Raw genomic sequence first — 24,849 nt, 5'->3', positions numbered from 1 at the left:
AACGTTGGCTAAAGAAGGAGTTAGCGCAACACGGCATAACACCCCAAAAACAAATAACAAAGATTTCAATGAGGTTTATAAGCTTCAATAAGTTATCCCTAATAAAATTCAATATCAATTATTTTAGTTTTTATGTAAGTCCTTTTTTATGCTTTATAAACTCATTTTAAAAAAAATGATCAGTAATAAATTACTTGTTTAAATTATGATTTTCAACTGTAGGCCATTTTTGATAGGTCTTTTGAACTAAAAATCAACACGGGGACTGGTTCCGCGTACACGTATTTATATATTTTTATTTTTCATTATTGTATGGCAGATTATTCATCCAATTACAGTACAATCTTCACATTCTGACACTCGACATCTTGATAAATTATACATAAAGAGGAATTAAATACGTCAACTGTTGCAGAAATTTCATTCAACAGCACAATTCCTTGTGTCATGGTATGTTGTGCTAGTACATCTATTCTGCCGTGTGGTATCTTGACAAGTTGTGGCATTGACTACGGCTGAAGTTTTCCAAGAGGAATGGGCATCAATAGTTATAAATTATATTAATAGTTATAAATTATATTAAGTTTGCAAGATTTGCATAACTTCTGGTTTCTAGGTTAAATCTATCTGTTACCTCAAGTCTATATGGTGAATCACCTCCACCTCCAATAAGTTCCATGGGTCTGCATATTGACGTACCTGAAGAATTTATTTTAGATTTGTTCCAGCATATTTAGTTTGGTGCAGAGTCCACACACCACTAGCGCACTAGCATACTCCAGCTTACTTCTTATAATGCCATCGATCGTGGCTATCATTGCATCTGGGTCATTAAACTGTTTACATGTATTATGTATAAATGTATGGGCATATATTTAATTTATTCCTAAATGTGGAGAGGTTGGTGCAATCCCTCACATCCCATTAAGTATATAATATGAACATAAATACAAATAAGAGTGAGAATGTATTTAAAAAAAGGTTAACAATATTTCAAACATACAATAATAAAGTTAAATATAAAATAAAATAATTATGTTATGTCAAATAACAATAAGATTGACGTCATTTTCGGTAGTCAAAGGTATCATCCATTCTCTATTGATAGAAGTACTCTCTATTGTTAGAGTCTTTCCTTGAGATTTGAGTGAAGTATTCCGTTACTCACTTTCTACCCCAGCTACTAACAGAAACACAAAGAGACGTGCCACATTCTAAGAAAAGAATTAAATTAAAGTCTAGTAATGGTCCAAACAAATGTGACGTTTGTGGGGAATCACTCAGTACCGAAAATCTGATGATGCATTTGCGAAAACAGCATGGGAAGATGGTGCGCTGGTTTGCTTGTTGCCATTGCCCGGACATGTTCTTCAGGAATGACACTCGTATCGCCCACGAGCGAATCCACACGGGAAGAGCGTCCCTAAAGCTTTAGCGCATGCGGCCAGCGCTTCCGCCAGATGCCGGACTTCAAACGCCACGAAGACTGCCATTCCTGGGCAACTGTCCCTTGCCCTGAAAGGGTCAAGAAAAACCCACCAGTTGCGAGAGTTCTGGAAGAAGTTAGCCAGGATTTGGGATATTATGTTGAATATGATCCAAACTAGAAAAACCAACATACCTACTAAATTTTAAACATTTCCTGATGAAATACGATCATTTGAAGAGCTTTATAGAATAACATCCATTTACAGATTCACAGCAATGCTTTTAATTTTGTGTGGATTGAACTTTGGTTTAAATAATTATTTTATGCTTTGTGTATCTACCTAGGTTAAGTTCATATTTTGTTTTTAATTACTTGGTGATTTTTTTTTAACTACGGCTACTTCTTTGTTGATTTTTTAAAAGTATATAATATTGTGTACATAAATATAAATAAGAGTGAAAATGTATGTATTGAAAAGAAAATAGTAAACAATATGTCAAAGTTAAAATAATTATAATACATATATGTCAAATAATAACAATAAGATGGATGTCATGTTCTGTAGATAGGTATCATCCATTCTCTATTGTAGAAGCACTCAAGCTGGAGCATACTCGTACCCAGTCTTTTCTCACTTGTACCTAGATTACACCAGACAGCCAATACAGAATATGCACATACGGAGAGGTAGAAGGCATATTGAAGTTTTCAGAATCAACTTACAAAAAGGCATTAATACATAATACTACATAACTCAACTCAAATGGATATAAATAACCAAATTTAATCATTTTTATTATGTACATACTAATTTTAGTGTCACCTGTACCATATTATAATGTACTAGTACAGGCCTGTGAAAAATCACAAGATGTTATATGTTAGTTAGTAAAAAACGTTAAAATTTACAAAATTCAAGATAAAACCTGAGAAATTAAAGCAAGCCTGTGAAAAATCACAAGATGTTATATGTTAGTTAGTAAAAAACTTTAAAATTTACAAAATTCAAGATTAAACCTGAGAAATTAAAGCAAAATAAATACACATTTCAAATATAGAATTAAAATAAGTTTTTGGTAAAAAAAATATTATATTATAGGTAGGTACTTTATCCCTTGTTAAAAATCTTGATAACATCCGAATTTTGAAAACCAGCCTTACTAATAAAATAAAACTCTTCCCAACCCTTAAACGGTGTTTAGTTACACATTGAATAAAGGCTGTAGAAGCTCTCTTTAAATTCATTAATTGAAATTGTGCTGCGAATGAACTGGCAACATTGCTTCCTGGCAACAGGACTGTGTGCATGCACGTGTGGTTCTCTTGTCGAAATTCACTCTCAAATTCTACAGCGCCGGTGAGTTGATTTTTCACAAAAACAGCGCTATACGAATTATCCAAATATTATTGACAGTTTTACTTCGTAAATCTTGTTTCTGTTCGTACTTTATATTGTAATAGCCAACTCTTTTGTTAATTTTTTCTAAGAAATGATTCCCTCATAAGATGTTACTTTATATTAGATTTTTTTCTTCCATTTCATGTGTTTCTCAAAATGAAGTTTGAATGGCTTTATTTTCTTGTCTTAAATTTACAAAATAACTTTAATAATGTGTGTTTTAAAATGTAATGTAATGCCCCTTGGTTTTTTATTGAATAAATATGAAATAATGAACAAAATCCATGTTTATAAATGTATCTGTATTATTACGGAGGAAATTTAACTTGCAACCTATCCCTTTCCTTCTCACCAGTCTCACCGCACTCCAAATAGAGATGCCATAGATTCACTAGCTAAGGCAGTTGGAACTCTAGTGCAGTATCAAAAAAAAAGTCACAAAATTAACATTACAATAAAACTAAGTGGCCCTAATAAAGTAAGTTTATTTCATTAAAAAATTCATAACATTACAATGCATAATCACTTTCATTCGGTATAATATTAATTCATAACATTACGATGCATAATCGCTTTCATTCGGTATATTATAACTTGGATTACAAATAGTTGCCAACCAACAAATTAAAATCTTTATACAACATACGTATTACATTTATTTTCTTATGTAATAAATGATCATGTGTAATATGTAAATAGGTTATACTACACCTACAATACATCATGTAATTATATAATAATGTGAAGAATTCATTGATTTATAAAATATATAATATTATTCAATGTACCTATCAAATAACCTGTAACGTTTTATTAGACTTAACACCATAATATCCATCAGCAATTCCCAAACTCTCCTTTAATAAATCATTTCGATCGATTAGTTCTAAACCACAAATAGATGCTGGGAATCCAACTTGAAAATAAGATGCATTGGCCTGGAAAGACTTAAGGATTTCTCCTCTATGCCGTACAACAGATAGTAAGGTAAGTATGTACCCACACCTATTGTGAAATTGTTGAAAATAGAAAGGTCCTATCTTATTTTATTAAAGAATCACAGCTGACAAAATTACACTTTTTAAAATTATTATAAATATGAAATTAAAAGTACAATATAAAATCGTATTTCTAAAACTGCAGTGTAAAACTGTCCTAAACGACAAACAGTAAATTGTTCAGGAGAGCACTTTTTCTGATTTGGATTGTCTAAAAGTGTGACTAGAAGGTGAGCTTACAAATTAACCATGAAACCAGTCACTCTTTAGTGTAACAGAATCCTAACCTACATTGTGATGTTTGGGATTGTTTTACATGGGCAATTTCAACAATAACTAAATAAAATAAATGTTCGTCTACAATTGAGTGAGAATGTGTAACTGTACTTAATACTTACACAGCATAGCTTTACACTTAAAAAAACAGGGTTGAAATATAATATTTATGTGAATGTAAAACTATGCTACATGCTTCGCATAGTTTTACAATTACAATATTACTCAATTTGTCATTTAGGATTATTTTACATTGCCAATTTAACCCAAAAATATATTTTTGGGTGAAAAATTGATACGATCCTACTAAACCCGAATATGAAGAAAAAAATGTTGTTTAGGACAGTTTTACACTAATAGAGGATATTTATATAATTAATTAACAATCCCTCCTCTGGTTGCCTCCAATCGCCTCAATCTCATCATCAAAAGAAACACAAATAAGAAATAGAATAATATGATTAAAACTTGCCAACTTCCGCTTCTGTATCTTATCATCACACAAATTTATTTAATATAACCCTTCCCATCCAGCGATATATTTTCCCTGAAACTGAACCCAGCAACTGAATTAATGGCTGTGCGAACTTGTCCCGAATTTATTGATGTAGTCAAAATGACATTACTCTTTGTATTTATTTAATACAAATTAATTTTTTAATATAAAACAAATTAAATTAATTTCCAAAATTAAAAAAAAGCCGTAAGATGGCAATGCATACAACTATTTACGTTAAAAAAAACCCTTTTCCGAGAGGCTTCAATTATGGTGGCCCAAAAGGAAAGCCTTCTAAGATGGCCGCCCTAAATTGTGTCGGAATTGACGGAACGGGTTTAATGAAGAAAGTCTCACTCCAATCATTGAAGAGCACTCGAGATGTTTCTAAAGCGTTTTATACCTTTGCGGGGCAAAACATCAGGTATCTTTTTTATTGAATATCACCAGATCAGTTTGAAAGAAACCTGTTTGCCAACCAGTCTTTTAAAAACAAATGAAAGGTAAGTTATTAGAAAACTCTGTAACTGAGAGGCCGATGGTCTTATGTCAAAAAACTTGTTAAAACGGCATAAATGGTAAAAAAAAGTCTGATAACAAAGTTGATTGTCTATTCAATTCAAATTAACCTTTTTTAATATGTATTTAAATTAGAAAGATTTTTTCAAGTTGGTAAAATGGACACAAGACATCTCTCAGCCTCTCGGTTACAAAAATATGAATTACCACATTAATCATTATTCAATAAAACATAACACAAAATTTTTTAAATGTGATAAAACATGGGTTTAAGGTTGAACGGAACATATCATAATCTACACGTTCGTAGATGGCGCTAATTTAATTATTTTAGGAAAAAACATGTTTTGCAAATTATGCTTTAAAATATTAAGATGTACATATTGTTTGTTTGTTTGTTTGCATGTGCAAATGGACACAAGACATGTGTACATCTCTAAATAGTATAAAACATAGTCGCTATCCGCATCTGTCTGTTTGTGCGCTTTCTTCCTAACTACGCAACAGATTTTGATAGGGTTTTCACCATCATTTAGAGAATTTCTTCAGGAAGTTTTATATATACATACTTATAATACATACATATTATATTTATAGAAAGTAGAGAGAAGTCAATGTTTTGTAATCAAGTTGTAAAAACAATATTTTCAGGTGCTCACATTGCTAACGCTGGCTAAACCTCAAGTGATACATCAAAATAATGTTGTACAGAATTGTATATCTTAAAAAGGCCTCAAAATTTTACCCCAAACCATTTATAACTCCCCAAGCAAAGCCGGGTACACATTAGCTAGTAAGTCATTTGAATAAATAGTTTTGTCCCTATAAAAACCCAATTCTTTCAATAGTGGCATACAAATACAATATTGGATTGAATTACCGATACAATTGTATTTGTATGCCTCTCTTGAAAGAATTGAGTTTTTGAACGGACAAAACTATTTATTCATATTGCATATGTATGGGTGCAAGGAAATAATTCATCCTAATATTTAAAGCACACCTTGCAATTTTTTTTTCCTAAAATAATGAAACTAGCGCCATCTACGATACAAAGCCTTAATACAAACAACTTCATATCTCCCGCATCTAGTTCAAATGTCTGCACACAATAATCATTATTCTATAAGAAGTAATATTAATTAATTAATAAGAAGGAATATTTTATGCATATCATGTTAGTTTATTATAATATACGACCCTACACAATGAAAACGGTGGGATTTGTAAGAAAAATAAATTAATCAATATTTTTCAACATTACACAAAATAATTTAAGCTAAAAAAGCAAAGTTTTTGTGGCAATATCAAATCTTAAATAAGAAAGTGAGAGTGTCCAAATAATGAGTTATACATATTAAAGTGCCAACAAAGAATAATCTCGAAATTTATCTAAATTAACGAAACAAAAGGGAATTAAATGTTTTTACATGTTACAAATAATAACAATATAAATTGAGGTTGGTGGAGATTGCTAACATAGCTTGTATACCCCTGAATTAATAAAATGTGAATTTCACCACTGATGAAATAAAATAGATTTATGTATTGTGATCTCATTCATCAGTAGTTGAGTCGGGATTGTGCGTGTTCCCCATCAAACATATACATGGTGTCCGGGGGTAAAGTGATTCTATACGATGGTAGAAGTAAATAATTTTTTTTACCTCTACAAAACTATTTTTTAATAGAAGAATATTATTTTCTCCATACAAACAATTCAATTTTGCACTTGAAAACTACAGTAAAATATTAAAATTTCGAAAAAAGTTACTTTTCTTTTCTACTTATACTATTATGTAGAATCACCTCCCGAAGTTTGTCAAATTGTGCACTTTAACCCTGGACATCCTGTATTTTTGGCCTGAAATTAATTAAATATTCACAAAAAACATTTAGGAATTAAAAAAAAATAATGCCAAAGTTTAGCAGAATAGTCCCGGGAAAGCGTTACTGCTGTAACCCCCACTAACCAACAGCTTTCTTTTTATAATTTATTTCATAGGAAACTTATTTGTTGGTCATTTAACTAGTGGTTAAATTAATTTGCAACGGAATAAGGAGACAATAGCGAGAACGAGTAAATAGCGTGCACAGGTGTGTTGGTTGTGGTGTGTTCACATGTGTCCCTCACTAGCCTGTCCAGTGGGGTGGAGGGCGGGGAGCTATGCGGGGGGCTCGTCACGCTGCAGAGAGCCACTGGGAGAGCCGCCCTCGTTGATGAGGCGCTGGCGCTCGCGGTACATGGACACGCGCACATTCTCCATCTGGTGGTAGCGACATAGCTTCAGCATGGCAAACACCGACAGGCCCACCCACGTGGCGAACGAACCCCACGCTCCAAACTGTTGGACAAGCGTTTCATTTGTAAGATACTGCCGTGAAAGTCAGGTGAACTCAAACTGCGGTGGACTTCTCATCCCCTGGATTGGATTCATAAAACTAATGCATGCAAGATGGAACTATATTATTTAAATTGCTATTTAATTAGTATTTGTAGTTACGGAGAGCCAAAAACATTAATAGCAAAGTCATCAACGATCAAATCAACCTAAATAAAAGTCTGATACTTTCCGAGGGTTCTTCCCTATTGACAAAGAGCACTCTCTTCCCAACCCCCTACCTCCTCCACTGGAGCACAGTCAATTTTAGGAACCCTATGTGAAAACTCAATATATTGATAAAACATGTTACTTGTAGATGCTGCCCTGAGGAAGCTACGGTTGTAGCGAAACCCGGACAGCATTAAGTACAAAAAATAAAAGTGGTGTTTATTAAGTTTTTGTTTTATTTTAAATTATAATGCTTGTATTTGCTTCACGTGAAATAAAATATATGTATATACCTATATCTTTTCTTGGGTAGGTATATTTAGTTTAATATTATATGTAGGTATTCTACTTCTTGTTAATTGGGTTAGCTGTAATAAATAGGATGTACCTGCAAGCTATATCCTTTGTAATTTCTGTTTGTTTGAACAATTTTTTTTAATTTGAACATGTAATTTATATAAAGTTGACAAATTATTATGGTATGTGGCTTGCGAGAACCATGCAGACTGTAATAATACTACCGAAACTATGCAAGCAGGGAAGATTGTGGAAGAAAGATATAAAAATATCCCCTTTGTATCTCTCCTTACCATATCGACATCTGAAGCGATTCTGTTAAGTCAGAATAAAATATTTTCAAACCTGTGCAGTTCCCAGTTCGATGTAGAATCCGGCCGTGTCGATCTTATCATTCTTGTCGATGTCCTGACCGGCCGCTATCTCACACCTGCGCATGTAACAAGCCACAGTAAGTAATGTTTCTTAATTATAGGTAAAAGGAGCCATGGAAGGGCATGGACGAATAATGGCGCCAGGGGTATATAGCACGGTTCATCGAACTTCTCGATAACTCATCATCATTGTTCCCGAGCACGTCTGCAGATCGCAAACTTACAAAAAACAGTTCACATCGAATAAATTAAGAACACTTAGTTGTTGTATGTTCGTTGGTGATCTGCAGCCATGCTCGGGAACGACGACAAGTTATTGACTTTAGGGTGGGAAAAAGCAGAGTGCAGAATCCATAAGTGGAAATAAATACAGGTGAAAGCGTATCTGTTAAATAGGACCTTAAGTGTAAAATACGGTCAAACAATCAGTTTTTGTGTACCATCATTTTGTGGGACAGCTTTTTGTGCCTGAAATTTATAGGTCATTATTTGTAACTATTCAGCTCACAGTGTCATTTCCATCATGAGTTATGGAGCTTTTAAATTTTCATCTAACTCTCAAATATAAGATGCTTTAAAAAAACTTTTTATAGTGCTGTAACTCAGGCAAAGTTCTGTCTAACTCATGATGGAAATGACACTGCGAGCTAAATAGTTACAAATAATGACTTATAAATTGCTATACATAATAAATGTAGAAGTAGATGGTGGCACTCACGAGGGGAACCTCTGCGTCATGTCCTGGCACCAGGTCATGAAGCCGAGCGTGATCATGATGGCGGCGATGACAATGAAGCCGCACATGAAGATGGAGCACAGCACATCGATGAAGGCCGACAGGAAGGAGCTGTCCACGTTCTTGTACATGAACACGGACAGTCTGGAATTAATCAAAACAACACAATTATGTCAGAAACTAACTACCATGTGCTGATATGGCTGAGTGGGTATTGTGGATACCCCAATGAAAGCTACCCAAGGCAGACTTTTCGGACTTAATTAGTAGGAACTATTAGTGACTACGATTTTCAATTCTTGTAACCCAGCCAGATGGTTACACTTTTACCTTTGTTTTACACTGTGATTTCATGACTATTTCCTAATTAGTGTCCGTATAATGTACCATACATTTACCGTAACAATTAATTAGTATCATTCATCAAAATATTAATATGGTAACATTTCAACTCCTTACTGTGGTTTAAAGCCAATGAATCTACCTACATTTTGCCATTTATCCCATATTTTTAAGTTCTACAAATTTGGCACATTACAACAGCGATCGCTCACTTGTTACAATATACATTATTACAAAAAACATGTGAGTGGTTATTCTATTGTAATAGTGATTTATTTTACATTTTATTACCTAAAATCACTCATAGAACATTTAAAACAATTATGTATCTTAATAAAAAAATAAATAAAAGTGCTCCTGATTTTATTCAATACTACCATTCTGTACAGAACAAACATTAGTTTTTAAAACTGAAAAAAATTGTACCACATATTTTAAAGTAAAATAAATTAATATAGGTAGGTATTTTATAAGTATGTACACATAAAAAAGATTAGCTTCTAGGATCACAGATTTGTAAGATAAATGAGCGCGACATTAAAACTAATGATAAATACTATTATAAATTTTATATACAGTAAAAATAATGAAAAGTACATTAACAAGCTTGTACATGTTCCACATGTTAGAATATTTAAGTATTTATTAGGAATGTTAATAATTTATTATAATTTACAGAGATTAATAAAGTATTAGATCTTACGTAAGTTTGTTTAACATTCTTAGATTGATGTTTTACAGAAATTCAAATATAACGTTGTCATCAAATGTTAAAAATTATGTTTTTTTTTTTAATTTGAAAGGTCCCCGTTAAACATAATTATTAGTACAGTACTTGTTTAAAAATGAAATAAAGCACAGTCGTATAACTCATATATTGTTAATGATAGTTTTCACTTATATATTTGTTGAAAAATCGATTTTTGATAAAAGAGTGTTTTTAAGCTGGGGTGTGCTAACTTCGAAACAAATAGTGACATGGGTGGTACCTGTAGATCTGAACGGCCGACACGATGAAGAGCATGAGGCCCACAAAGATGGTGTAGTTGCAGTAGGCCTGCGAAGCCCATGTCACATTGAACTGCCCATCCGTCTCCTGCCACACCCCCGTGGAGAACAGCAGGCAATGGCCCCTGCAAACCAACCACACAACAAACATCACATAATGGCAGGACTTCACAAGTAATATTTCTTTTTTTTTTTTCAAACACAGCAAACTTATTTTGTGGCACCATTTTCACATATACATATACGAGGGTGGTCTGAAAAGATTCCGACCTCAATGCAAAGATGGCGGTACTCGTCAATAAAAGCTAGTGAATTTAGCTGTGCATTTTTTGACAGTTACTCACCAAAGTTTCGAACATTTTGGACGCGCAGTTTTTAGTTGTCAGTCGTTTGAGTGAGTCGATGTGTGTGTTTTTGTGAAAATGGAAAAAATTGAGTATCGAGCTGTTATTAAATTTTTGTTTTTGAAAGGCAATACGCCTACGCAAATCAAAGATGAGTTGGTCTGTGTATGGGGACTCTGCACCATCATTTACCACAGTGAAATTTTGGGCAGCTGAATTTAAACGTGGCCGTAAGAGCTTGGGAGACGATGTACGTTCGGGACGTCCAAAAACTGCAACTACTGACGATAACATTGCTAAACTTCTCCAAATAGTGTTAGACGACCGCCGAATTAAAGTGAGAGAAATAGCAGAGGTTATGAAAATGTCCAAGAACGTGTCTGTCACATATTAAATCAAGATTTAGACATGAGAAAGCTGTCCGCGCGTTGGGTGCCGCGTTTGCTCACGTTAGACCAAAAACGCATTCGAATGAACATTTCCAGCGCTCCGTTGGCGCAGTTTAGGTGTAATAAATCATTTTTGGCGCCGATTAATTACTGTAGATGAAACTTGAATACACCATTATACGCCTGAAACAAAAATACAGTCAAAACAGTGGACTACAAAGGGGGAACCGGCTCCAAAAAAAGCAAAAACTGTTTTCTCGGATGGGAAAGTGATGGCGACTGTTTTTTGGGATAGTCATGGAGTTATCTTAATTGATTATCTTCAAAAACGAAAAACTATTACAGGAGCATACTACGCATCATTACTTGACAAGCTGAAGGCAGAAATTGCGGAAAAACGGCCACATTTGCCGAAAAAGAAAATCCTGTTTCAACAAGACAACGCGCCGTTTCACACCTCAGCGGTTGCCATGGCAAAAATCCACGAATTACGATTTGAACTGCTTGACCATCCACCTTACTCACCAGATCTAGCCCCACGCGACTTCTTTTTGTTCCCTAATCTAAAAACTGCGCTCGGAGGACAGAGATTTTCATCAAATGAGGAGGCAATCACCTTTGTGAACAATTATTTTGCAGAGAAAAACGCCGGGTACTATTTGTATGGGTTAGAGAGATGGGAGCATCGCTGATAGAAGTGTGTAGAGTTACAAGGAGACTATGTAGAAAAATAAATAAAAAACTTAAGGAAAAAAATCTTGTTTCATTGTTAAGTCGGAAACATTTCAAACCACCCTCATTGTAACTCGGTACATACTAGACTTATAAACAAAATGTTTATGGAAAAAATATACATAATTTTTTCATCTTTAAGTGTGCCATAGGCAATTTTGCTGTAAGAATTGAGGAATTATTTTGATAAAACCAATATTCAATCATTAATATTTACATAACCATTATTTAAAGTGAGGTTATTCTTTTTGGATATATTAGAATGATTCTTTATTATTATATTTTCAAAATAAAACAATACATTTTGTTGAAATAAAACAATATTTTTTGTTTAAAACCACGAATTTTTATTAATTTTAAGACCGACCGGTTTCGCTTCACTCGAGCATCGTCAGGGTACAAAATTAAACTTGTGATTAAGCGAAACCGGTTGGTCTTAAAATTAATAAAAATTCGTGGTTTTAAACAAAAAATATTGTTTTATTTCATTAAAATGTTAAACCACAAAGTGAGTGCTTTCTACGAAAATATAATACATTTTGTAATTAAAAATAGTTTTTATTTATGGACAAATCTAAAAACGAAAAAATAAACTCTTGCAAGTCTACTGACATGATTTATACTGTAAAATCTAAATAAATAGTTCTCGTTACCTCGATCTACAATTGCAGTTAGATAGGTACCCAAATCAATAATTGCATCGTCACAATCATCAAAGTTAATATCGGAATCATTATCATTGACCAAAGCTTCAATTTCAGTTGAATTCAACCGATGATTTCGTTGTTTAGCCATTTTCGCGTCAAAAGTCTCACACGTCTATTACACGCAAGGCTTGCGCGGCAACTGAAGCACTTGAACTCTCGCTGTAGAAAAACGGTTTGTTATACAGCGACAATTTTTGGAATGTATGTGATTTATGAATCCCACTTGACTCTAAACTTAACACCTCACGAACAGGACACATAGTTTAGATAGGAAAAAATATGCAAATCACACACGAAAACAGTTTGGAAGGATAAGCCGAAAATATCTACAAGAATGGAGTTTGTACTCGACCGTATGAGGATAGAAGGTAAGTACAGTGCCAGTCAACTGGAAGAATGGAGTTCGTACTAAACCGTATGTGGATAGAAGGTAAGTACAGTGCCAGTCAACTGGAAGAATGGAGTTCGTACTAAACCGTATGTGGATAGAAGGTAAGTACAGTGCCAGTCAACTGGAAGAATGGAGTTCGTACTAAACCGTATGAGGATAGAAGGTAAGTACAGTGCCATTCAACTGGAAGAATGGAGTTCGTACTAAACCGTATGAGGATAGAAGGTAAGTACAGTGCCAGTCAACTGGAAGAATGGAGTTCGTACTAAACCGTATGTGGATAGAAGGTAAGTACAGTGCCAGTCAACTGGAAGAATGGAGTTCGTACTAAACCGTATGAGGATAGAAGGTAAGTACAGTGCCAGTCAACTGGAAGAATGGAGCTCGTACTAAACCGTATGAGGATAGAAGGTAAGTACAGTGCCATTCAACTGGAAGAATGGAGTTCGTACTAAACCGTATGAGGATAGAAGGTAAGTACAGTGCCAGTCAACTGGAAGAATGGAGCTCGTACTAAACCGTATGAGGATAGAAGGTAAGTACAGTGCCATTCAACTGGAAGAATGGAGTTCGTACTAAACCGTATGAGGATAGAAGGTAAGTACAGTGCCAGTCAACTGGAAGAATGGAGCTCGTACTAAACCGTATGAGGATAGAAGGTAAGTACAGTGCCATTCAACTGGAAGAATGGAGTTCGTACTAAACCGTATGAGGATAGAAGGTAAGTACAGTGCCAGTCAACTGGAAGAATGGAGCTCGTACTAAACCGTATGAGGATAGAAGGTAAGTACAGTGCCATTCAACTGGAAGAATGGAGTTCGTACTAAACCGTATGAGGATAGAAGGTAAGTACAGTGCCAGTCAACTGGAAGAATGGAGCTCGTACTAAACCGTATGAGGATAGAAGGTAAGTACAGTGCCATTCAACTGGAAGAATGGAGTTCGTACTAAACCGTATGAGGATAGAAGGTAAGTACAGTGCCAGTCAACTGGAAGAATGGAGCTCGTACTAAACCGTATGAGGATAGAAGGTAAGTACAGTGCCATTCAACTGGAAGAATGGAGTTCGTACTAAACCGTATGAGGATAGAAGGTAAGTACAGTGCCAGTCAACTGGAAGAATGGAGCTCGTACTAAACCGTATGAGGATAGAAGGTAAGTACAGTGCCATTCAACTGGAAGAATGGAGTTCGTACTAAACCGTATGAGGATAGAAGGTAAGTACAGTGCCAGTCAACTGGAAGAATGGAGCTCGTACTAAACCGTATGAGGATAGAAGGTAAGTACAGTGCCATTCAACTGGAAGAATGGAGTTCGTACTAAACCGTATGAGGATAGAAGGTAAGTACAGTGCCATTCAACTGGAAGAATGGAGTTCGTACTAAACCGTATGAGGATAGAAGGTAAGTACAGTGCCATTCAACTGGAAGAATGGAGTTCGTACTAAACCGTATGAGGATAGAAGGTAAGTACAGTGCCAGTCAACTGGAAGAATGGAGCTCGTACTAAACCGTATGAGGATAGAAGGTAAGTACAGTGCCATTCAACTGGAAGAATGGAGTTCGTACTAAACCGTATGAGGATAGAAGGTAAGTACAGTGCCAGTCAACTGGAAGAATGGAGCTCGTACTAAACCGTATGAGGATAGAAGGTAAGTACAGTGCCATTCAACTGGAAGAATGGAGTTCGTACTAAACCGTATGAGGATAGAAGGTAAGTACAGTGCCATTCAACTGGAAGAATGGAGTTCGTACTAAACCGTATGAGGATAGAAGGTAAGTACAGTGCCAGTCAACTGGAAGAATGGAGCTCGTACTAAACCGTATGAGGATAGAAGGTAAGTACAGTGCCATTCAACTGGAAGAATGGAGTTCGTACTAAACCGTATGAGGATAGAAGGTAAGTACAGTGCCAGTCAACTGGAAGAATGGAGCTCGTACTAAACCGTATGAGGATAGAAGGTAAGTACAGTGCCATTCAACTGGAAGAATGGAGTTCGTACTAAACCGTATAAGGATAGAAGGTAAGTACAGTGCCAGTCAACTGGAAGAATGGAGCTCGTACTAAACCGTATGAGGATAGAAGGTAAGTACAGTGCCATTCAACTGGAAGAATGGAGTTCGTACTAAACCGTATGAGGATAGAAGGTAAGTACAGTGCCATTCAACTGGAAGAATGGAGTTCGTACTAAACCGTATGAGGATAGAAGGTAAGTACAGTGCCAGTCAACTGGAAGAATGGAGCTCGTACTAAACCGTATGAGGATAGAAGGTAAGTACAGTGCCATTCAACTGGAAGAATGGAGTTCGTACTAAACCGTATGAGGATAGAAGGTAAGTACAGTGCCAGTCAACTGGAAGAATGGAGCTCGTACTAAACCGTATGAGGATAGAAGGTAAGTACAGTGCCATTCAACTGGAAGAATGGAGTTCGTACTAAACCGTATGAGGATAGAAGGTAAGTACAGTGCCATTCAACTGGAAGAATGGAGTTCGTACTAAACCGTATGAGGATAGAAGGTAAGTACAGTGCCAGTCAACTGGAAGAATGGAGCTCGTACTAAACCGTATGAGGATAGAAGGTAAGTACAGTGCCATTCAACTGGAAGAATGGAGTTCGTACTAAACCGTATGAGGATAGAAGGTAAGTACAGTGCCAGTCAACTGGAAGAATGGAGCTCGTACTAAACCGTATGAGGATAGAAGGTAAGTACAGTGCCATTCAACTGGAAGAATGGAGTTCGTACTAAACCGTATGAGGATAGAAGGTAAGTACAGTGCCATTCAACTGGAAGAATGGAGCTCGTACTAAACCGTATGAGGATAGAAGGTAAGTACAGTGCCATTCAACTGGAAGAATGGAGTTCGTACTAAACCGTATGAGGATAGAAGGTAAGTACAGTGCCAGTCAACTGGAAGAATGGAGTTCGTACTAAACCGTATGAGGATAGAAGGTAAGTACAGTGCCATTCAACTGGAAGAATGGAGTTCGTACTAAACCGTATGAGGATAGAAGGTAAGTACAGTGCCAGTCAACTGGAAGAATGGAGCTCGTACTAAACCGTATGAGGATAGAAGGTAAGTACAGTGCCATTCAACTGGAAGAATGGAGTTCGTACTAAACCGTATGAGGATAGAAGGTAAGTACAGTGCCAGTCAACTGGAAGAATGGAGCTCGTACTAAACCGTATGAGGATAGAAGGTAAGTACAGTGCCATTCAACTGGAAGAATGGAGTTCGTACTAAACCGTATGAGGATAGAAGGTAAGTACAGTGCCATTCAACTGGAAGAATGGAGTTCGTACTAAACCGTATGAGGATAGAAGGTAAGTACAGTGCCAGTCAACTGGAAGAATGGAGCTCGTACTAAACCGTATGAGGATAGAAGGTAAGTACAGTGCCATTCAACTGGAAGAATGGAGTTCGTACTAAACCGTATGAGGATAGAAGGTAAGTACAGTGCCAGTCAACTGGAAGAATGGAGCTCGTACTAAACCGTATGAGGATAGAAGGTAAGTACAGTGCCATTCAACTGGAAGAATGGAGTTCGTACTAAACCGTATGAGGATAGAAGGTAAGTACAGTGCCAGTCAACTGGAAGAATGGAGCTCGTACTAAACCGTATGAGGATAGAAGGTAAGTACAGTGCCATTCAACTGGAAGAATGGAGTTCGTACTAAACCGTATGAGGATAGAAGGTAAGTACAGTGCCAGTCAACTGGAAGAATGGAGCTCGTACTAAACCGTATGAGGATAGAAGGTAAGTACAGTGCCATTCAACTGGAAGAATGGAGTTCGTACTAAACCGTATGAGGATAGAAGGTAAGTACAGTGCCAGTCAACTGGAAGAATGGAGCTCGTACTAAACCGTATGAGGATAGAAGGTAAGTACAGTGCCAGTCAACTGGAAGAATGGAGCTCGTACTAAACCGTATGAGGATAGAAGGTAAGTACAGTGCCATTCAACTGGAAGAATGGAGTTCGTACTAAACCGTATGAGGATAGAAGGTAAGTACAGTGCCAGTCAACTGGAAGAATGGAGTTCGTACTAAACCGTATGAGGATAGAAGGTAAGTACAGTGCCATTCAACTGGAAGAATGGAGTTCGTACTAAACCGTATGAGGATAGAAGGTAAGTACAGTGCCAGTCAACTGGAAGAATGGAGCTCGTACTAAACCGTATGAGGATAGAAGGTAAGTACAGTGCCATTCAACTGGAAGAATGGAGTTCGTACTAAACCGTATGAGGATAGAAGGTAAGTACAGTGCCAGTCAACTGGAAGAATGGAGCTCGTACTAAACCGTATGAGGATAGAAGGTAAGTACAGTGCCATTCAACTGGAAGAATGGAGTTCGTACTAAACCGTATGAGGATAGAAGGTAAGTACAGTGCCATTCAACTGGAAGAATGGAGTTCGTACTAAACCGTATGAGGATAGAAGGTAAGTACAGTGCCAGTCAACTGGAAGAATGGAGCTCGTACTAAACCGTATGAGGATAGAAGGTAAGTACAGTGCCATTCAACTGGAAGAATGGAGTTCGTACTAAACCGTATGAGGATAGAAGGTAAGTACAGTGCCAGTCAACTGGAAGAATGGAGCTCGTACTAAACCGTATGAGGATAGAAGGTAAGTACAGTGCCATTCAACTGGAAGAATGGAGTTCGTACTAAACCGTATGAGGATAGAAGGTAAGTACAGTGCCAGTCAACTGGAAGAATGGAGCTCGTACTAAACCGTATGAGGATAGAAGGTAAGTACAGTGCCAGTCAACTGGAAGAATGGAGCTCGTACTAAACCGTATGAGGATAGAAGGTAAGTACAGTGCCAGTCAACTGGAAGAATGGAGCTCGTACTAAACCGTATGAGGATAGAAGGTAAGTACAGTGCCATTCAACTGGAAGAATGGAGTTCGTACTAAACCGTATGAGGATAGAAGGTAAGTACAGTGCCAGTCAACTGGAAGAATGGAGCTCGTACTAAACCGTATGAGGATAGAAGGTAAGTACAGTGCCAGTCAACTGGAAGAATGGAGCTCGTACTAAACCGTATGAGGATAGAAGGTAAGTACAGTGCCATTCAACTGGAAGAATGGAGTTCGTACTAAACCGTATGAGGATAGAAGGTAAGTACAGTGCCAGTCAACTGGAAGAATGGAGCTCGTACTAAACCGTATGAGGATAGAAGGTAAGTACAGTGCCAGTCAACTGGAAGAATGGAGCTCGTACTAAACCGTATGAGGATAGAAGGTAAGTACAGTGCCATTCAACTGGAAGAATGGAGTTCGTACTAAACCGTATGAGGATAGAAGGTAAGTACAGTGCCATTCAACTGGAAGAATGGAGTTCGTACTAAACCGTATGAGGATAGAAGGTAAGTACAGTGCCAGTCAACTGGAAGAATGGAGCTCGTACTAAACCGTATGAGGATAGAAGGTAAGTACAGTGCCATTCAACTGGAAGAATGGAGCTCGTACTAAACCGTATGAGGATAGAAGGTAAGTACAGTGCCAGTCAACTGGAAGAATGGAGCTCGTACTAAACCGTATGAGGATAGAAGGTAAGTACAGTGCCATTCAACTGGAAGAATGGAGTTCGTACTAAACCGTATGAGGGTAGAAGGTAAGTACAGTGCCAGTCAACTGGAAGAATGGAGCTCGTACTAAACCGTATGAGGATAGAAGGTAAGTACAGTGCCATTCAACTGGAAGAATGGAGCTCGTACTAAACCGTATGAGGATAGAAGGTAAGTACAGTGCCAGTCAACTGGAAGAATGGAGCTCGTACTAAACCGTATGAGGATAGAAGGTAAGTACAGTGCCATTCAACTGGAAGAATGGAGTTCGTACTAAACCGTATGAGGATAGAAGGTAAGTACAGTGCCAGTCAACTGGAAGAATGGAGCTCGTACTAAACCGTATGAGGATAGAAGGTAAGTACAGTGCCAGTCAACTGGAAGAATGGAGCTCGTACTAAACCGTATGAGGATAGAAGGTAAGTACAGTGCCATTCAACTGGAAGAATGGAGTTCGTACTAAACCGTATGAGGATAGAAGGTAAGTACAGTGCCATTCAACTGGAAGAATGGAGTTCGTACTAAACCGTATGAGGATAGAAGGTAAGTACAGTGCCATTCAACTGGAAGAATGGAGCTCGTACTAAACCGTATGAGGATAGAAGGTAAGTACAGTGCCAGTCAACTGGAAGAATGGAGCTCGTACTAAACCGTATGAGGATAGAAGGTAAGTACAGTGCCATTCAACTGGAAGAATGGAGTTCGTACTAAACCGTATGAGGATAGAAGGTAAGTACAGTGCCAGTCAACTGGAAGAATGGAGCTCGTACTAAACCGTATGAGGATAGAAGGTAAGTACAGTGCCAGTCAACTGTAAGAATGGAGCTCGTACTAAACCGTATGAGGATAGAAGGTAAGTACAGTGCCATTCAACTGGAAGAATGGAGTTCGTACTAAACCGTATGAGGATAGAAGGTAAGTACAGTGCCATTCAACTGGAAGAATGGAGTTCGTACTAAACCGTATGAGGATAGAAGGTAAGTACAGTGCCATTCAACTGGAAGAATGGAGTTCGTACTAAACCGTATGAGGATAGAAGGTAAGTACAGCGCCAGTCAACTGGAAGAATGGAGTTCGTACTAAACCGTATGAGGATAGAAGGTAAGTACAGTGCCAGTCAACTGGAAGAATGGAGTTCGTACTAAACCGTATGAGGATAGAAGGTAAGTACAGTGCCAGTCAACTGGAAGAATGGAGTTCGTACTAAACCGTATGAGGATAGAAGGTAAGTACAGTGCCAGTCAACTGGAAGAATGGAGTTCGTACTAAACCGTATGAGGATAGAAGGTAAGTACAGTGCCAGTCAACTGGAAGAATGGAGTTCGTACTAAACCGTATGAGGATAGAAGGTAAGTACAGTGCCAGTCAACTGGAAGAATGGAGTTCGTACTAAACCGTATGAGGATAGAAGGTAAGTACAGTGCCAGTCAACTGGAAGAATGGAGTTCGTACTAAACCGTATGAGGATAGAAGGTAAGTACAGTGCCAGTCAACTGGAAGAATGGAGCTCGTACTAAACCGTATGAGGATAGAAGGTAAGTACAGTGCCATTCAACTGGAAGAATGGAGTTCGTACTAAACCGTATGAGGATAGAAGGTAAGTACAGTGCCAGTCAACTGGAAGAATGGAGCTCGTACTAAACCGTATGAGGATAGAAGGTAAGTACAGTGCCATTCAACTGGAAGAATGGAGTTCGTACTAAACCGTATGAGGATAGAAGGTAAGTACAGTGCCAGTCAACTGGAAGAATGGAGCTCGTACTAAACCGTATGAGGATAGAAGGTAAGTACAGTGCCATTCAACTGGAAGAATGGAGTTCGTACTAAACCGTATGAGGATAGAAGGTAAGTACAGTGCCAGTCAACTGGAAGAATGGAGCTCGTACTAAACCGTATGAGGATAGAAGGTAAGTACAGTGCCAGTCAACTGGAAGAATGGAGCTCGTACTAAACCGTATGAGGATAGAAGGTAAGTACAGTGCCATTCAACTGGAAGAATGGAGTTCGTACTAAACCGTATGAGGATAGAAGGTAAGTACAGTGCCAGTCAACTGGAAGAATGGAGTTCGTACTAAACCGTATGAGGATAGAAGGTAAGTACAGTGCCATTCAACTGGAAGAATGGAGTTCGTACTAAACCGTATGAGGATAGAAGGTAAGTACAGTGCCAGTCAACTGGAAGAATGGAGCTCGTACTAAACCGTATGAGGATAGAAGGTAAGTACAGTGCCATTCAACTGGAAGAATGGAGTTCGTACTAAACCGTATGAGGATAGAAGGTAAGTACAGTGCCAGTCAACTGGAAGAATGGAGCTCGTACTAAACCGTATGAGGATAGAAGGTAAGTACAGTGCCATTCAACTGGAAGAATGGAGTTCGTACTAAACCGTATGAGGATAGAAGGTAAGTACAGTGCCATTCAACTGGAAGAATGGAGTTCGTACTAAACCGTATGAGGATAGAAGGTAAGTACAGTGCCAGTCAACTGGAAGAATGGAGCTCGTACTAAACCGTATGAGGATAGAAGGTAAGTACAGTGCCATTCAACTGGAAGAATGGAGTTCGTACTAAACCGTATGAGGATAGAAGGTAAGTACAGTGCCAGTCAACTGGAAGAATGGAGCTCGTACTAAACCGTATGAGGATAGAAGGTAAGTACAGTGCCATTCAACTGGAAGAATGGAGTTCGTACTAAACCGTATGAGGATAGAAGGTAAGTACAGTGCCAGTCAACTGGAAGAATGGAGCTCGTACTAAACCGTATGAGGATAGAAGGTAAGTACAGTGCCAGTCAACTGGAAGAATGGAGCTCGTACTAAACCGTATGAGGATAGAAGGTAAGTACAGTGCCAGTCAACTGGAAGAATGGAGCTCGTACTAAACCGTATGAGGATAGAAGGTAAGTACAGTGCCATTCAACTGGAAGAATGGAGTTCGTACTAAACCGTATGAGGATAGAAGGTAAGTACAGTGCCAGTCAACTGGAAGAATGGAGCTCGTACTAAACCGTATGAGGATAGAAGGTAAGTACAGTGCCAGTCAACTGGAAGAATGGAGCTCGTACTAAACCGTATGAGGATAGAAGGTAAGTACAGTGCCATTCAACTGGAAGAATGGAGTTCGTACTAAACCGTATGAGGATAGAAGGTAAGTACAGTGCCAGTCAACTGGAAGAATGGAGCTCGTACTAAACCGTATGAGGATAGAAGGTAAGTACAGTGCCAGTCAACTGGAAGAATGGAGCTCGTACTAAACCGTATGAGGATAGAAGGTAAGTACAGTGCCATTCAACTGGAAGAATGGAGTTCGTACTAAACCGTATGAGGATAGAAGGTAAGTACAGTGCCATTCAACTGGAAGAATGGAGTTCGTACTAAACCGTATGAGGATAGAAGGTAAGTACAGTGCCAGTCAACTGGAAGAATGGAGCTCGTACTAAACCGTATGAGGATAGAAGGTAAGTACAGTGCCATTCAACTGGAAGAATGGAGCTCGTACTAAACCGTATGAGGATAGAAGGTAAGTACAGTGCCAGTCAACTGGAAGAATGGAGCTCGTACTAAACCGTATGAGGATAGAAGGTAAGTACAGTGCCATTCAACTGGAAGAATGGAGTTCGTACTAAACCGTATGAGGGTAGAAGGTAAGTACAGTGCCAGTCAACTGGAAGAATGGAGCTCGTACTAAACCGTATGAGGATAGAAGGTAAGTACAGTGCCATTCAACTGGAAGAATGGAGCTCGTACTAAACCGTATGAGGATAGAAGGTAAGTACAGTGCCAGTCAACTGGAAGAATGGAGCTCGTACTAAACCGTATGAGGATAGAAGGTAAGTACAGTGCCATTCAACTGGAAGAATGGAGTTCGTACTAAACCGTATGAGGATAGAAGGTAAGTACAGTGCCAGTCAACTGGAAGAATGGAGCTCGTACTAAACCGTATGAGGATAGAAGGTAAGTACAGTGCCAGTCAACTGGAAGAATGGAGCTCGTACTAAACCGTATGAGGATAGAAGGTAAGTACAGTGCCATTCAACTGGAAGAATGGAGTTCGTACTAAACCGTATGAGGATAGAAGGTAAGTACAGTGCCATTCAACTGGAAGAATGGAGTTCGTACTAAACCGTATGAGGATAGAAGGTAAGTACAGTGCCATTCAACTGGAAGAATGGAGCTCGTACTAAACCGTATGAGGATAGAAGGTAAGTACAGTGCCAGTCAACTGGAAGAATGGAGCTCGTACTAAACCGTATGAGGATAGAAGGTAAGTACAGTGCCATTCAACTGGAAGAATGGAGTTCGTACTAAACCGTATGAGGATAGAAGGTAAGTACAGTGCCAGTCAACTGGAAGAATGGAGCTCGTACTAAACCGTATGAGGATAGAAGGTAAGTACAGTGCCAGTCAACTGTAAGAATGGAGCTCGTACTAAACCGTATGAGGATAGAAGGTAAGTACAGTGCCATTCAACTGGAAGAATGGAGTTCGTACTAAACCGTATGAGGATAGAAGGTAAGTACAGTGCCATTCAACTGGAAGAATGGAGTTCGTACTAAACCGTATGAGGATAGAAGGTAAGTACAGTGCCATTCAACTGGAAGAATGGAGTTCGTACTAAACCGTATGAGGATAGAAGGTAAGTACAGCGCCAGTCAACTGGAAGAATGGAGTTCGTACTAAACCGTATGAGGATAGAAGGTAAGTACAGTGCCAGTCAACTGGAAGAATGGAGTTCGTACTAAACCGTATGAGGATAGAAGGTAAGTACAGTGCCAGTCAACTGGAAGAATGGAGTTCGTACTAAACCGTATGAGGATAGAAGGTAAGTACAGTGCCAGTCAACTGGAAGAATGGAGTTCGTACTAAACCGTATGAGGATAGAAGGTAAGTACAGTGCCAGTCAACTGGAAGAATGGAGTTCGTACTAAACCGTATGAGGATAGAAGGTAAGTACAGTGCCAGTCAACTGGAAGAATGGAGTTCGTACTAAACCGTATGAGGATAGAAGGTAAGTACAGTGCCAGTCAACTGGAAGAATGGAGTTCGTACTAAACCGTATGAGGATAGAAGGTAAGTACAGTGCCAGTCAACTGGAAGAAAAATGAATGCGAATAGGATCCGGGCATGGCCTAGAAAGTTTTAACTTTTTTTACATAATACATTTTATTTGAGTAGGAACCATACTAGACTCATGCCCGTATTGTGGTAGTCGTAAAGTCGTAAAAAATTGCATTGCATTATAAAAATTCTAGTTCTTATCATAAAACTACTAAATTATCAGTAATCAAACAAATAGTGGTCTTTATTACGTTGATAACAAAGTACATGCATTAACAATAATTGTGATAGTATTATTATATGACTCAGTGGGGATATGGATGTCTAACGAAGCATTAGAGAGTTTGATTTGAAATAGTTTCATATTATTTATCATAATTAAAAACTATTAATTTTTAAGTCTAATTTAGGTGCATGATATTAGTAATTCAGGCGTAAATACATAAAACCCTGCCGCGTTGACAAGTGTACATTTAAAAAATTAAAACCCAAACAATAATAAACTAGTTATGATTGCATTTGTCATGCAAAAAATAAGAAATCATCTCAAATAAATATGCTTTCAGACACAAATGTCATTCCATGACCATGTATGCATAATCATAATATTATACGTATAAGATCTTTGTTAGTGTATAATAATATAGAATCTACGTACCTAAATTCATCCTGATGCAAACTCATCGGCACAACAATGCATAGCGATAGAATAAGACCAATAACATAACCAGCTATTTGGCTTAACAACAAAACATTTGTCAAAGCCATTTTAAGGCTTTAACTGGAGTAAAACTATTCGAAAACACTGCTTTTCACAAACAAACTGTGCATAAACTGTGTCTCCTGTCAGTGAGCAGATGACACATAGATGACATATAAAGAGATATTATGATATTTTCTATGGTATTTACCATAAATAAACCACTCATGTATTGAGCACTGATATTACACCGTTCTTATTCAACCTTCAGTGACCTATTTAATCTAGTTTCTGTTTCATCACTTCATGACTTTATATCACTTTTCAAAGGTGTGTTGAATTTTCATTTTAATGAGTTATCCACATACCTTCCTTGACCTTATCCACATACCTCCCAAGGTATGATAAAACAGGCCGAGCCCATATAAATTATAACTAATAAAACCACCACCTAAATCCAATGGTTCCATGATAACTCAGCACAGTGACGATTCAACACACTTTTAAAAAGTGATATAAAGTCATTAGAAA

The 24,849-nt window shown here is 37.7% G+C and overlaps 1 protein-coding gene across 1 annotated transcript; it reads right to left on the bottom strand.

Moving 5' to 3' along the window:
* Positions 1-6,319: 6,319 nt before the first annotated feature.
* Positions 6,320-24,483, bottom strand: LOC149417126 (transmembrane protein 179). Its single transcript, XM_089641239.1, has 5 exons — positions 24,277-24,483; positions 10,408-10,551; positions 9,059-9,220; positions 8,312-8,396; positions 6,320-7,462 (listed from the first exon to the last, which is right to left on the bottom strand). Exons 1-5 carry the CDS (start codon positions 24,384-24,386, stop codon positions 7,283-7,285), a joined length of 681 nt encoding a protein of 226 aa, XP_089497365.1. The 5' UTR covers positions 24,387-24,483; the 3' UTR covers positions 6,320-7,282.
* Between the last annotated feature and the right edge of the window lie 366 nt (positions 24,484-24,849).

The sequence above is a fragment of the Hesperophylax consimilis genome, chromosome 16 (assembly GCF_061612785.1).
Source record: "Hesperophylax consimilis isolate HC1 chromosome 16, BYU_Hcon_1.0, whole genome shotgun sequence".
NCBI classification, from domain to species: Eukaryota; Metazoa; Arthropoda; class Insecta; order Trichoptera; family Limnephilidae; genus Hesperophylax; species Hesperophylax consimilis.
The sequence above is the reverse complement of the archived record's forward strand: the minus strand, read 5'-3'. Positions and strand labels throughout refer to the sequence as shown.